This window comes from Aricia agestis, chromosome 6, assembly GCF_905147365.1.
Source record: "Aricia agestis chromosome 6, ilAriAges1.1, whole genome shotgun sequence".
Taxonomy (NCBI): Eukaryota; Metazoa; Arthropoda; class Insecta; order Lepidoptera; family Lycaenidae; genus Aricia; species Aricia agestis.
Window position 1 is genome coordinate 12,633,172 of NC_056411.1, and position 14,808 is coordinate 12,647,979.

At 36.5% G+C, this 14,808-nt stretch overlaps 3 protein-coding genes across 4 annotated transcripts in view; 2 read left to right on the top strand and 1 right to left on the bottom strand.

Moving 5' to 3' along the window:
* LOC121727784 (lysozyme-like) overlaps nucleotides 1–1,927 on the top strand; it is a 57,253-nt gene extending 55,326 nt beyond the window's left edge. For both annotated transcript variants that reach the window (XM_042115776.1, XM_042115777.1), the window contains exons 4-5: nucleotides 1,376–1,439; nucleotides 1,625–1,927. In XM_042115776.1, the coding sequence (XP_041971710.1) occupies nucleotides 1,376–1,439; nucleotides 1,625–1,758 (198 nt within the window). In that variant the 3' untranslated portion in view covers nucleotides 1,759–1,927. The remainder of the gene's footprint in view (nucleotides 1–1,375; nucleotides 1,440–1,624) is intronic.
* LOC121727785 overlaps nucleotides 1–14,808 on the bottom strand; it is a 126,129-nt gene that overhangs the window by 89,030 nt on the left and 22,291 nt on the right. The window lies entirely within an intron of this gene.
* Nucleotides 12,361–13,013, top strand: LOC121728202. The gene is made up of 2 exons (XM_042116338.1): nucleotides 12,361–12,543; nucleotides 12,657–13,013. Exons 1-2 carry the CDS (start codon nucleotides 12,361–12,363, stop codon nucleotides 13,011–13,013), a joined length of 540 nt encoding a protein of 179 aa, XP_041972272.1.

A 14,808-nucleotide genomic window follows, 5' to 3' on the forward strand; every position in this document is an offset into this window, starting at 1 on the left:
GTATCTCTATAGCATATTTCAGCAAAATCGGTTCAGAGGTTTGGGCAATGGGCATGAAGTGACGACAGACACACTATCGCAGTTATAATACTAGTAGGTATGGATGCAGCGTCGGCGGTTCCCCCCCCCCCCCCTCCTAATCTTACAAATTACATACATCTGGTCCTAAAGTGAATTTAACATTTTCCACCATTCCAAACGCCTCTAAAGACAATTTTCACTTCAATAAATTATAAATAATATTGTATGTGTCGCGACTCGCGGCTATTCAATAGCAGTGGTCAAATAGATAAACTAAATTATTTCCTATCATCCATTTGGTCTGTTAGTTTTACCGCACATATATTTGAAGTTAAAACCACTATTTTAAACTCTTTATAAAATATAATATTGTATGTGTCGCGACTCGCGGCTATTCAATAGATAAACTAAATTATTTCCTATCATCCATTTGGTCTGTTAGTTTTACCACACAGATATTTTAAGTTAAAACCACTGGTTTAAACTCTGATAACTTTTACCTATAACCATTACTTTATAAAAGCTTTACAACGTTGTCCAATGGAAATTATTGTTAATAATAATATTCACATTGATTATTCCTATAATATTCTACATTATTATAAATGTTCGCGCAAACATAATCGCGAAACCTGTATTTATCTTTTCATGTGATCTACTCTACATCTGTGCCAAAATTCATCGAACTCAGTTATAAGATACGAGTAGATTGGGGCAAATTTCATCATGAATTTTCCACGAAAAAATTCAAAATCGCCAAGTCTCTCACTGTATCTGCTCTGCGCCCATTGTTCTTGTCTTATAAATGTCGATATGTCGCGGCAGAGCCTCGTCGAACAAAAGTGCCGATCTCGCCGACAGCCGATCCGGCCGACAGCCGATCCGGGCCGGATACGCTCGTCGTATAAACGTCCGACGGTTTCATACTTTTAAATGGGAAATGTATAAAAGTATTTTGTATTGATTTCGGAAAATAGCTCCAGTCTGTAATAGCTTACTAACCTACGTTATATAACTACATAATAATTATATGTGTAACGAGCTTTTGTCCGCGACTTTGCTCGCATTAAGAAGTATTATTATATACAAACTTTCATCCCCTATTTGAACCCCTTGGGGTTGGAATTTATCAAAATCCTTTCTTAGCGGATGCCTTCGTCATAAGATCTACCTGCATGCAAAATTTCAGCCCGAACGGTCCAGTGGTTTGGGCTGTGCGTTGATAGATCACCATGTCAGTCAGTCACCTTTGAGTTTTATATAAGTATATACATGTGCCTGGCCTGACCACACATTTTACTTATCTTATCATCTCGATAAAATAATTAAGCTTTACTATGTTTTTTTTTTTCAGATCAATAACAAAGAGTGGTGCAAGAAGGGCAAACGAGGCGGCCACTGCAATATGAAATGTGAAGGTAAATTTACAATATCTACTTACTAGATATCTTCTAGATACCTACATCACATCCTAAGCTTAGTGACTGCAAGAAGAAAAGTGAGGCCAACGGCGTATTTTTCAATGTTGATTTTGTCTCATTAATTTTGAGTTAAGTGTTTAAAAAACGTAACAAAAAACTAATAAACTATTTACACCTTTTAGACCTGTTAAACGAAGACTTGAACGATGATGTAAGGTGCGCCAAGAGAATTTACGACCGGGTCGGATTCAAGAACTGGCCAGCTTCGTTCGCCTACTGCAAAGACAAAAGCCTACCAGACCTGTCTAAATGTTAATTCCAGTCAAAAGCAGCAGCAAAGACTTTAATCTCCCTACCTAATATAAATAATACCTACGAAAGAAGGATAAAAAAGTAATTTTTCTAGGTTTTGTACACAAAAATGGAGTTAGACTAACTGACGTATAGAAAGTTTTCTTCGTGGTAAAAAGCTTTGATCGAAAGTAGAAAATGTATAAAATGTATATTCTCTATATATTTTCTATTTTCGATCAAAGCATACCTAAAGAGAAAAAACTTATAGAGGGAAATATCTAAAAACAAGATTAAGTTCTTTGCCACTGATCTCTAGATTTTTAAGTTAAAATGTAACGAACACTGCCATTCATTCGAATCATTAGATTACTGTAGTTATTAGTTTTGTTTGTAATTTTGTATTTTTAATAAAGGATTATTCGATTTTGATTTACTTTAATACATTTCATTTTAAAAACAATCGAGTAAGAGCCTGCGATGGCCAGACCTTCTTCCGTTTCGTAAAGCTAAAAGTTTACCTGTTTGTGGCCTTTACAAAGGTAAGAACGACCAGCAACTATGGAGTTTCAGTTGCGGTTACTTTAGGAGGTATCCAGTTCTGAAGGTCTACCCTGACCTTCGATAAAGAGTAAAGCTCAATTTCGTAGTATATTCTTCGCGGTAAGTGGAGGAATCTCGTCTTCCAGTGCCAGACATTTTTGACAGCTGCGATACCCTTAAACTTTCATAAAGTATTAGACTATGAGGGTGTCTAGCAGTGGGAAGCAAAAAATCTCTTATATATAAAATTTTCGTGTCACAATGTTAGGCCGCGTACTCCGCCGAAACGGCTTTACTGATTTTAACCAAGTTTTATATGCATATTCAGTGGGTCTGAGAATCGGCTACCGGATACTTTTTATATTGATAAGTGCATTTGTTGAATAAATAATAGTAAATTATTACAACTCGAGACTGACGGCGACCATTGTTTATGCGACGGGATAGCGATCGACGTTGCCATGGTGACATACTTATTCAGTCACTTCAATAAAATGATGCGGGCGAAATACTATATATGGCAAAGAAACGTTTGCCGGGACAGCTAGTATATTATATTTTTTTATTTAGTAAGTAATCACGCGCCTGATATTATTTTAAGGCAATATCGAAAACATAACTTCAACATAATTTAAGGCGCATTAACTTTCAAGTCTCAACCAAAAATGCACAATATACAAAGAGTTTACACTAGATTAATAATAATAATAATGAATTTAATAAAGATAATTATTGTAATACAAAAAATAAGCACAAATCGGTGGTTACCGCTGCAAGCGGTTTCCTTTTAGATTTTTTAAAACAAAACAAACCTAAATAATAATATTAAGAATGTAAATAGGATTAACTATTGATTGTGCAAATTCGTCCTGAATCTAATGAGCACCGGAACAGATTCGGCAGTGATCACAATCAGGCTCCGTTCGGCTCTCGATAAACAAATGATGTTTGTTCTTTCATTTTCAGCTTTTTCTTCGCTGAAACGAAATTCTGATTTATACTGATTTTTAACGTAATCGTATTTCGCCGTTTGATTTTTACTTTTAGAATTTCGGTCGTCCTTTTCAATTGATATTACCTTTGAAACAAAGTTTGCAGATTTATTGTGTTGTAACTTGTAAATTTTCACTAACAATTCGAATAAAATTAGTAGGACACGTTTCTGTGTAATAACTAGACATCGGATTATATATGCATTTGCATACTTGCATAATATGCAAATGCATATAATGGGGCTTTTTAGGTGATAGTGCATATTTTGGCATTTTTTCGTTGATAGTGCATATTTTGGCCACTTTATGCCCTCCTTGTCTCTAAACTAGCTATCATAATACACACCGAGGCCACGAGACAGAGGTATGATAGGTCAAAATCCTTCAAATATGTAGCCCATCCTTGTTTAAAGACTTGCGCAATACACCCGAAGTACAATATCTTTCTAGAAACAAAATGTTTCTTTGTAGTTGGCCACATTTGAAAAAAATTGAACAAAGTCGGTAATTAACTTCCATGGGCACTAAGATTGTAAGTTTAAGGAAAGAAGAAAACGTCCTGGATTTAATGGAATTATGAAAATTTATGGTGCCGCCGAGTGATAGAGTTTACCGGAGGACACGTTTCTGTGTAATAACTAGACATCGGATTATATATGCATTTGCATACTTGCATAATATGCAAATGCATATAATGGGGCTTTTTAGGTGATAGTGCATATTTTGGCATTTTTTCGTTGATAGTGCATATTTTGGCATTTTTTCGTTGATAGTGCATATTTTGGCCACATTATCCTTGTCTCCAAACTAGCTATCGTAATACACACCGAGGCCACGAGACAGAGGTATGATAGGTCAAAATCCTTCAAATATGTAGCCCATCCTTGTTTAAAGACTTGCGCAATACACCCGAAGTACAATATCTTTCTAGAAACAAAATGTTTCTTTGTAGTTGGCCACATTTGAAAAAAATTGAACAAAGTCGGTAATTAACTTCCATGGGCACTAAGATTGTAAGTTTAAGGAAAGAAGAAAACGTCCTGGATAATGGATTTAATGGAATTATGAAAATTAGTGCATTTATTATGAGCAACACCGGAAAACTCTTCCAAAAAGAATACATTTTTATAATAAGTGACTATTGATTGTGCATATTTTCTGCATATTTCGGCCATTTTTTCGTGCATATTGCATGCATATTTCGGTTCTTTGATCGTACATATAATCCGATGTCTAGTAATAACTAATAAGTAAGTTATGAAACTACCTTTATTGGAATTTAACCACCAAACTATATTATAATATGCTTTGCCTGTAATTACGAATACTGACATATTATAAAGAAGAGGATAATGAATGTCATTAGCGATCGATAAAATATATTTTTTCTATTGTTTTAGAAAAGTTTTTTTTTTTATGAAATAAGGAGCCAAACGAGCAAATGGGTCACCTGATGGAAAGCAACTTCCGTCGCCCATGGACACTCGCAGCATCCGAAGGGCTGCAGGTGCGTTGCCGGCCGTTTAAGAATAAGAGAATAGGGTAATAGGGGAGGGTAGGGAAGGGAATAGGGTAGGGGATTGGGCCTCCAGTAAACTTTTAAACGTGGGAGAGCCATGCTTCGGCACGAATGGGCCGGCTCGACCGGAGAAATACCACGCTCTCAAAGAAAACCGGCGTGAAACAGCGCTTGCGCTGTGTTTCGCCGAGTGATAGAGTTTACCGGAGGCCCAAACCCCTACCCTATTCCCTTCCCTACCCTCCCCTATTCCCTTCCCTTCCCTACCCTCTACTATTACCCTATTCCCTCTTAAAAGGCCGGCAACGCACTTGCAGCTCTTCTTATGCTGCGAATGTCCATGGGCGACGGAAGTTGCTTTCCATCAGGTGACCCGTTTGCTCGTTTGCCCCCCTAATTTCATTAAAAAAAAAACTCACTCACTCGGCGCTTTTCAAACCATCTCCTGTTAGAGTTCACAGTAGTAATCAAAAGGTATATTATAATACAGATAGGCCAGAGTATCACCGTAATGAGTATTTAAGAACGTGCAGGTCAGCACATCTCAAGTAAATGATAATTAATCACAAGTATCAGATAAGTTACCGTTTGCGGCACAGACCTCGCGACCTCCCTATAGTTTTAAATTCATAAGCCCCAACTAGAAATCCTATTAAGTTGATCCATAAATCATATTTTGGTCGACGGACATCGTCATATTCCATCTCCAGGTCCACTAAAATTCGTCTCGTTAAAACTTTCAAAGCCGGAGTATATTACTCGTGGGGAGTTAAATCCACTTTTATTATACGCGTTCATGGAGCAGTTTCAATATTTTCCTACAGACTCGCTTCGTTGATTAGTCTAGGCCGAGCACGACTTTAAGATTGCTGAGCAGAAATTATGGGGCGATATTATTTTATTTTTAGGCATTATTATTTCTATCATATGTTAAAATTTAAGATTTTCATTGTAATTATTCTTTTACTTGAATTATTGTATTACAAAATATGAATCTTATTAATTATTATTATATTATTAGTCTTGTTTCTGGAGCTTGGCTCTTCACACTGTATAAAGTTTTGGTTTCTCATTTTCCTGGCATATTAGATGATAGCAAAACACTGTATATATATGTGTAACAAAAATAAGTGATAATACTTTAGGGTGTGTACGTGTTCCTTGTAGAGAGTTCACTGTGAAAGTAGCAGCGCTAAAAGACCAAATTTTTTTTTCACTTTTGTATGGGCAAGAGCCCCAGCGCCACGAGTTTCCCTATACAAAAGTGAAAAAAAAATTTGGTGTTTCAGTGCTGCTACTTTCACAGTGAACTCTTTACAAGGAACATGTACACACCCTAAAGTATTATCACTTATTTTTGTTACACCCTGTATACGATGTCTATATACACGATTTATTGTACTTAGGTATATTTTTTTTAAACATAAGGTTATTTTATTGCACATTTATTATTAACTAGATAATGCCCGCAACTCCGTTGCGCCAAAATTCGTTTATCGCGCGGGAACCGTACATTTTTCCAGGATAAAAAGTATCCTATGTCCTTCCCCGGGTCTCAAAGTATCTCCATGCCAAATTTCAGCAAAATCGGTTTAGCGGTTTGAGCGTGAAGAGGTAACAGACAGACAGACAGATAGACAGAGAGACACACTTTCGCATTTATAATATTAGTATGGATATGGATAAAACGGACACGGTCTTTCCCCCTTAAGAAGTGAAAATACCCTGTGTGTAACAAATTAAAAGCCTATGCTTATTTTGTCTCTATTTGTACTGGGGAATGTATTTTCGGCGTTCGTAGTTCCATTCGTCAAAGTAAAGCGGCGGATTAACATTTATTTTTACATTTCCACAAGCATCAGTTTACAGCGTCAAAAGAGGTATTACGGAACCAATAAAATATCGGGTCAAACAAATTCACATGTATCACTTAACCCAAAAAGAAATATGCTTTAATTCCACACCTCAATCGATGAAATTTAGAACCTTAAAGGCCCTTTAGACTTTAGAGTAAAGCCGATCGAACCCGGCCAAACTGATCACATGCTAAACCGACCGAACTTAGTTCGTACACACACGGGAATATACAAAACGAGTCCGGTAGGCCTGCCCGCGATCAGTCCGACCGGATTCAATCGGCCTGATGTAAAAGGCCTTTAATCTCCTAAAGATCGAATGAGCTATAATATAAGAATTGGAAATATACATTCTTCAACATTTATAACATTTTATAGCAATAATGTAACAAAAATGTATTATTTTATTTCCTCCAAAAACGACACATTTAAGATAATAAATGAATCTCCTATGAGAGTAATCAGCAGATAAATCACGCGTATGAGGAAAGGTATCTTATTCTAATTAAATTACTTGTTATTTAATAAACCTTAAACCATTGTGGGCCGCAGGGAGTAAGCCTCCCCTTACACACTAGGAAGTTTGTTAACTTACGTGTTTGTTGAAGGAAAATCGATTTAATACAATATTGTGTTGACTTCACGTGACTTTAAAATTCTTATCGGTCTAGAATCTAGATGAATCCTTAGTCTCGAACACGAATGGGCCGGCTCGACCGGAGAAATACCACGGGATCACATAAAACCGGCGTGAAACACCGCTTGCGCTGTGTTTCGCCGAGTGAGTGAGTTTACCGGAGGCCCAATCCCCTAACATTTTCCCTTCCCTACCCTCTCCTATTTCCTTCCTTACCCTCCCCTATTCGCTTCCCTACCCTCCCCTATTATCCTATTCCCTCTTAAAAGGCCGGCAACGCACCTGCAGCTGCTCTTCTGATGCTACAAGTGTCCATGGGCGATGGAAGTTGATTTCCATCAGGTGACCCGTTTGCTCGTTTGCCCCCTTATTTCATAAAAAAAGAAGGCTAAAAGTGATTCAAATAACATAATATTATGTGGCGCAGACGTCATATTGCTAAATATGGTTTGTCACAAAATGTTTCCTTTCTGAAGATCAAAATAAAAATATTTTTACTCCACTTTTAACTTAAAGCCAGGCTGACGCAAGTGGGCGTTAGAACTCAATGCTACCAAAAAAATTGATTCATATGCATTCAATCATGATGGTTCATGTAATTTGGTCGGATTATTTCAAACCCGACCAACCAAATAACGTAGGTCTGCCACTTGTCTATGAATCGACAAATAAGCTAGGCCCGCTATCTCCGTATGAACAAATTTTTGTGATGGTTTATTATTAATTTATTATCTAAAATACGTAGTCCTTGCTACTTGCTAATAACTAGTAACACAAGTACCTTCATTAAGCTACACTTTTAATATTCAAGTTTTATTTTGTTCCTCACTGCAACTAAAATAATGAATACCTACTTATTCATTTTTGTGAACGAAATTGCGACTACGTTTGTCTGCTAATATAGAAGAGTACTCGATAATAAAACCTATAGTATAACGTTCGAGGGCTCTCTAAACGTATAGATTCTTTATAAGGACCCGTCAAGTATTATCCTATTGAAAATATATTTTGAGTATAATACGAATATTTTTATATACGAGAGGAATATTAAATTGGACATGTTTTTGCAATTATGCGTAAATGTAATATAAATACGTTGTGTTATTATAATGGATGTGTATGTCGAATCATTTGTATGTAACAGGGGGTACATGTGACGGATTAGCTGGTAGCTCCATTCTTGTTTTGGTTCATAATACATTTTTGTGACAAAGCTAGTACTACATCCAGAAGAAGCATAAGATTATTTATGGTAAAAATACTTTTTTATGTTTAATGCAACATATTGAAGTCTTAGAGTAGGTTCACACGGCTCAATCCTGCACGTTTTTTGCAGTATACGTCTTAACGTTCATACGCCGATTGAATTTGAACTGAATGGTTTTGTATACATTGTATGCGCCACTATATTTTTCTCGTTACGACTTATACTTAAAAAAACGTGCAGGATTGTGCCGTGTGAACCTGGCCGTAACGTTACCAGACACAAGAAAATTTTAAGCCTTCTGAGCTCTATCAAACGATTTTTTTATAAACGTGGGAGAGCCATGCTTCGGCACGAATGGGCCTGCTCGACCGGAGAAATACCACGTTCTCACAGAAAACCGGCGTGAAACAGCGCTTGCGCTGTGTTTCGCCGAGTGAGTGAGTTTATCGGAGGCCCAATCCCCTACCCTATTCCCTTCCTTGCCCTCCCCTATTCACTTCCCTTCCCATCCCTACCCTCCCCTATTATCCTATTCCCTCTTAAAAGGCCGGCAACGCACCTGCAGCTCTTCTGATGCTGCGAGTGTCCATGGGCGACGGTAGTTGCTTTCCATCAGGTGACCCGTTTGCTCGTTTGCCCCCTTATTTCATTTAAAAAAAAAAGTACGACCTTAGTGTGCCATTCATGAAAGCATTTTTAAGGCTCTGTATTATGACTCAGTTACACATCCATAGTATGGTATTTCGATGGTATAATGCCTGAAATTGTGCTCAAAGTATTTTAAGGCCTATATTATTTGAGTAGGTATGGCACGACAAAAAGCGGACAATGTTTACATCAAGGGCCGTATTCCCACGTCGGCTAGGTCATCGACATCGAATCGATATTTTTTGCAATCGATTCCCGCAACTGGCTCGGATGCCATCACTAACGAGATAACTCTTTGTATCGATAAATGCCTTGAAGGACGTCACTCGGCGAACGTGAAAAAACTTGGCCGCTGCGATTTTGGAACGTCTGAAGATTTAAAATTATAAGGCTTTGATCTTCAGTTGCATAATTTTTTTTAATGGAAATGTCTTTTTTTTTTTGTATTTTTCTTAATTTAACAATGTATCATCAGAGACCTTAGTTATTTTTTGCAACCGTATACATACCAAAAAATCGTAGCTGCTTACAATACAAATAGCATTTAACATTTTCAGTACCACATATTCATTATGAGTGCAAAAGTTAAAACGTTTAACTCTGCTCATTACAAAGCTGGTCGTATTAAAATTCCGTGTAAGTATAACAAACATATTTCCCTGTTCTAAACGGAGTGTGATACGAGAAATAATATCTTCATTGAAATATTTGGGTATTCCGCGCGTGAAATGGAACAAATTCTCAAAAATTTATTAAACTCTATCTGCTAAGAGTAACGAATTATGTCTACGTGACTGCTTGAATGTTTTGTTTAGTATTTTTCAATTAGGCCGAGTTACGATCATTATTGAACTTAAAGTACCTAAAGTTAATAATATGGCTATAGGACGGCTATTTCACGACCTCTTGCACAGCGTATTGGTTAGCACGTTGACGCTTAGGACATAGGTTGAGTCCCGGGAAAGGACAACAAGTAGTATACATTATAAATATACAGCTTTCATGTAATTGGCACAACTATGACGCTATTATAATTAAACATATTGAAAGCTTACAAAGCCGTCCACACTGTGCCTTTTTCTGTTCATCAAGGGCATGCATTATAGTGCAGTCATGCATACGGTGAGAGCACCGTATCCAAAACTTTCGCTTTGTTATTAAAAATGACAGTTTGCGTTGCGTTTGTTGACGCATTCAATTATTGAATGCGCCAAAACAAACGTTGAATGAAAGAAGATGACGAAAATTGAAGACGAAAGCGCTCTATGTGGACAAAGCTATAAAGATTGACAAAATGAAGCCAAAAAACTACAAAAAAGCCTTGCCTAAATTCTATTCTGTTGCATCTCTAATCTGTGAATATTGCCTTTTCAATCAGCCACTATTAACACCCACAGCGTATAATATTTTAATTCGCTGTTGGACAAACATTCTGCTGGATTCGAAAGTGAGTGCGATTACAGCTATCAACCGATTATCGTTTCTAAAAAGTGCAAGCGAAAATGCGCATTATTTTTATACGACAATAGTATCAAAATTTAATGATTTGATATGATAATGTGTTGGGTGTACGCCGCCCACAGGTGCGTGGGCCATGGCTACAGCGTGCTTCAAATTGTTCACCATTGAGAGCGACGTAGCGGGGCGGACACAGGCATGAGCGGAGCGGACACGGTAAGGAGCGGAGCGAGTAATCTGATAGCAATAGTTTCTTGAGTGTTGATTTATGTGGTAAGAAAAAATAAAAAGTATAAATTTATGATAAATATTCACAATTTTAGAGGTAATAATGAAAATGTAATAATTTTTACAATTCCAACAGAATAATCATTTCTGTAAAATGATTTACTAAGGTTTGTGATAGAGTCACTGTAAATAATCCATACTTACTTAATATTATAAATGCGAAAGTGTGTCTGTCTGTCTAGTGTCTGTCTGTCTGTTACCTCTTCACGCCCAAACAGCTGACCCGTTTTTCGCTGAAATTTGGCATGGAGATACTTTGAGTCCCGGGAAAGGACATTGGATACTTTTTGTCCCGGAAAAATATACGGTTTCAGCACGATAAACGGGTTTTGGCGCAACGAAATTGCGGGCATCATTTAGTAACTATTTGATAAAGCGACTTCAAAAGTACGAAGATTGAGTACAGAAATAGTTGAAGTTTAGGCGAAGTCTGAAGACGGCACTATAATAAGGAATAAGAATTATTACTTTTGTTTTTACCTTGGAAGTCGGTTTTAATTTTTTGTTAAAAAATAATAATACAATTAAGCACTAAATTGTCTACAACATACTCAAGTAAGAACAGAAACTCGCCAATCCCACTAACATATCAATGGCTTTATACAAATAAAATTTATATGCTGTTATTTAAAAATAACGAGTTTTATCGTACAATCCCATCCGGCAGACACCATCAGCTATTATTGTAGTGCGACACCATGTATGGGTTATGCATAATGATGTCTCACACAACAATGTATAGTATTCGGATAATTTGTGATGTGTATTGATACAATTACAATAAAGAATAATATAACAATATGTTTTTTCAAAACAAAATATTACTTTTCAATATATTTTTCCACACGGAAATGTTTTTTCTGTAAATCTACTTTTTGTATTGGACATAGTTACATGCCAAGTGATATGATGCGCACAGTGGTAGTATCTATTGTAAAAAATAAAACGGGTGACCTAGCCGACATTAGTAATTATAGGCCTATATCACTGGCTACCATCTTGTCAAAAGTGTTTGACAGCTTGCTTAATACACAGTTAAATAAGCATGTTCAGTTACATGACAATCAGTTTGGTTTTAGACCTAAATTGTCCACAGAAAGTGCAATACTGTGTCTTAAGCATGCTGTCAGATACTACAATAAACGTAAAACACCAGTTTTTGCTTGCTTCCTCGACCTGTCTAGGGTATTTGACTTGGTTTCCTACGACATACTATGGAAGAAGCTGGAACATCGGAATTTACCACCAGATCTAATTAAAGTCTTCAAGTACTGGTATGGGAACCAAGTCAATTGCGTTAGATGGGATGGTGCGCTGTCTGCGCCATATGTGTTGGAGTGTGGAATGAGACAGGGGGGGTTATGGTCGCCAACCCTGTTTAATATTTATATAGATGGCCTTATTGGTGAGCTCAGTAGCACCAGAGTCGGCTGCTATATAGATGGAGTAGGTATTAATAATATTAGTTACGCGGATGACATGGTGCTGCTGAGTGCATCAGTGTGTGGGCTGAGGAGACTGGTAGCCATGTGTGCAGCGTATGCCGCCTCGCATGGACTAGTCTACAATGTCAAAAAAAGTGTGGTCATGGTCTTTGAGGACGGAAGTAGACGCTGGTCGAATATGCCCTCTGTATCTATTAATAACTGCGTGTTACAGAGGGTACACAAGTTTAAATATCTAGGACATATGCTGACTTCCGACCTCAAGGACGATGACGACATAGAAAGAGAACGAAGGGCGTTGTCGGTTCGTGCTAATATGTTGATCCGTAGGTTTGCGCGCTGTACGAGGTCGGTAAAGATTACTCTTTTCAGAGCAGAGAGAGCACGACCTTCTACACGTGCAGCCTGTGGAACACATACACGCTTAGGGCCTACAACGCTCTTCGTGTCCAGTTTAACAACGCATTCAGAATGCTGTTGGGGCTTCCCCGCTACTGCAGCGCTTCGGGGATGTTTGCTGAGGCACGCGTGGATTGCTTCTACGCCACTATGCGCAAACGATGCGCGTCTTTAGTGCGAAGAGTGAGGGGGAGTACCAACAGCATTCTTGCTATGATAGCTAGTCGACTCGATTGTCTATATGTGCGTCACTGCTGTGCCATATCTAACGGTATGGAGCAGAGGTGATGCACATTGTACTCAAAATAGGTATTATTATTTATTTAAACTTATAAAGATAATTTTACTAACATAATTTATAAGCCTTTACTAACAAATGAGTCTATGTAACTTGATTTAATAAACTATTTCATTTCAACTATTTCATTTCATTTCATTAGCATATTTTAACTTAGTTAAGTGTTTGTCAAAAATTTATACAATACTAGCTGTCCCGGCAAACGTTGTTTTGCCATATATATTTATTTTGGTATGAAAAATAGATGTTGGCTGATTCTCAGACCTGCTCAATATGCTCACAAAATTTCATCAAAATCGGTCAAGCCGTTTCGGAGGAGTATGGCAACGAAAACTGTAACACGAGAATTTTATATAGATAATGCATCTCAATACTTACTTTATTATGAAAAGCTGTTTTTAAACACGTATGTTCAGTATTTATTTATTCAGAAAGTCTTGAAATGGGATAAAAATGTTCAATGTTTATCCTGTGAACTACAAAACTAAAAATGTCGTGTTTTTGATATTTTAATCCAAATCCAGTATCGTTATGCCCAAACACTCCAGCTACTGAGCTACTCATTAAACAACCACACATAAACTACACATAAAAACTCAATATAATACAGACTATAAACTATATATAAAAACTCTAGAACTCGTTTGAAACTTGAATTAGGTAACTATTTGTTTTTGATAACATTTTATAATAGAGAGATAAATCTTATAACATAAGAGTATAAATTAAAAATGATGAAACACCCAAGCGATATTAATGACAGCAACCGGTTAGATTAACAGATTTTAGAATAAAGAGATTAGATGCAAGGAACATTAAACTTTAAATAGTAATTAAGAGGATACACCAGGGGCTAGAGAAATGAAAAAAAAGTACGTGTAATATCTATAGCTGTCTCCCTTACCTCAAGCCTATACCGCAGAACGCGATAGAGACAACTGCAGAAAATCCAGAAAATCAACGATTCGTTGTCCCCTGATTCCTTCTCCAAAACTTAACCGATTTAAGTACTTTTTTCATTAAAGATTAAAAAAAGGCTTGTGCTGTGTTCCTATGTTTTGTTTTTTTTGTATAATCTAGCCAAATCTGTTTTCTGGACGTTTGAACACAGCGGAAAATCTGGCCATTTTTTTAGGTTTTTGAACGTTCATATCTTATTTAATAATTAAATTATGAAAAAAAAGAAAACATAGGGACATTGTATTAGTGGCCGTAGATATTCAGGAAAAAAATTATAACTCTACAAGCATTATCCAGGGACTGCAGAGTTGGGCATAATTGAAATACTGGTTAATCTAATTAGCAATCTAATTGCAAAGTAATTAGAATACATTTTATTCCAATTACATTGTAATTCAAATAATTTCAAATTTAAATATAGAATTACACAAAGCAATTGATTCCTATGTAATCCAATTTCAAAGAAATCTAATTAATTTGAAATTAAGTTCTTTTGTAATTGAATACTTTGGTTTCGACTAATTACTCTAATATTATTACAGTGTCAACTGTCAGGAGTTAAAAACAGTACTGTATCTACTATCTAGAGGTTATTTTTTTTACGTCCGTGCTAGAGGTATTATTTTTAGGAAATTACTGTAGGTATAGGTAAATAAAGCATTAAATATGCCCATCAGATCGATACAAGAAGTGGAAAATGTAAATAATAATTTATAATATCATACAAATAAGTAATACAACATGAAGTACTTATGACATTCTCTAAGAAAAATAAAAACATTTACTTTACCAAGAAAAAGCCTTTTCTTTCTGTGGTTTAGGCGT

What these genes read in the sequence shown, in the direction of transcription:
- LOC121728202 (XM_042116338.1), top strand. Translation starts at nt 12,361, where the DNA reads ATGGTGCTGCTGAGTGCATCAGTGTGTGGGCTGAGGAGACTGGTAGCC. An exon ending in ATAACTGCGTGTTACAGAGG is followed by an intron (nt 12,544 to 12,656) that starts GTACACAAGTTT and finishes GTTGATCCGTAG; the next exon opens with GTTTGCGCGCTGTACGAGGT.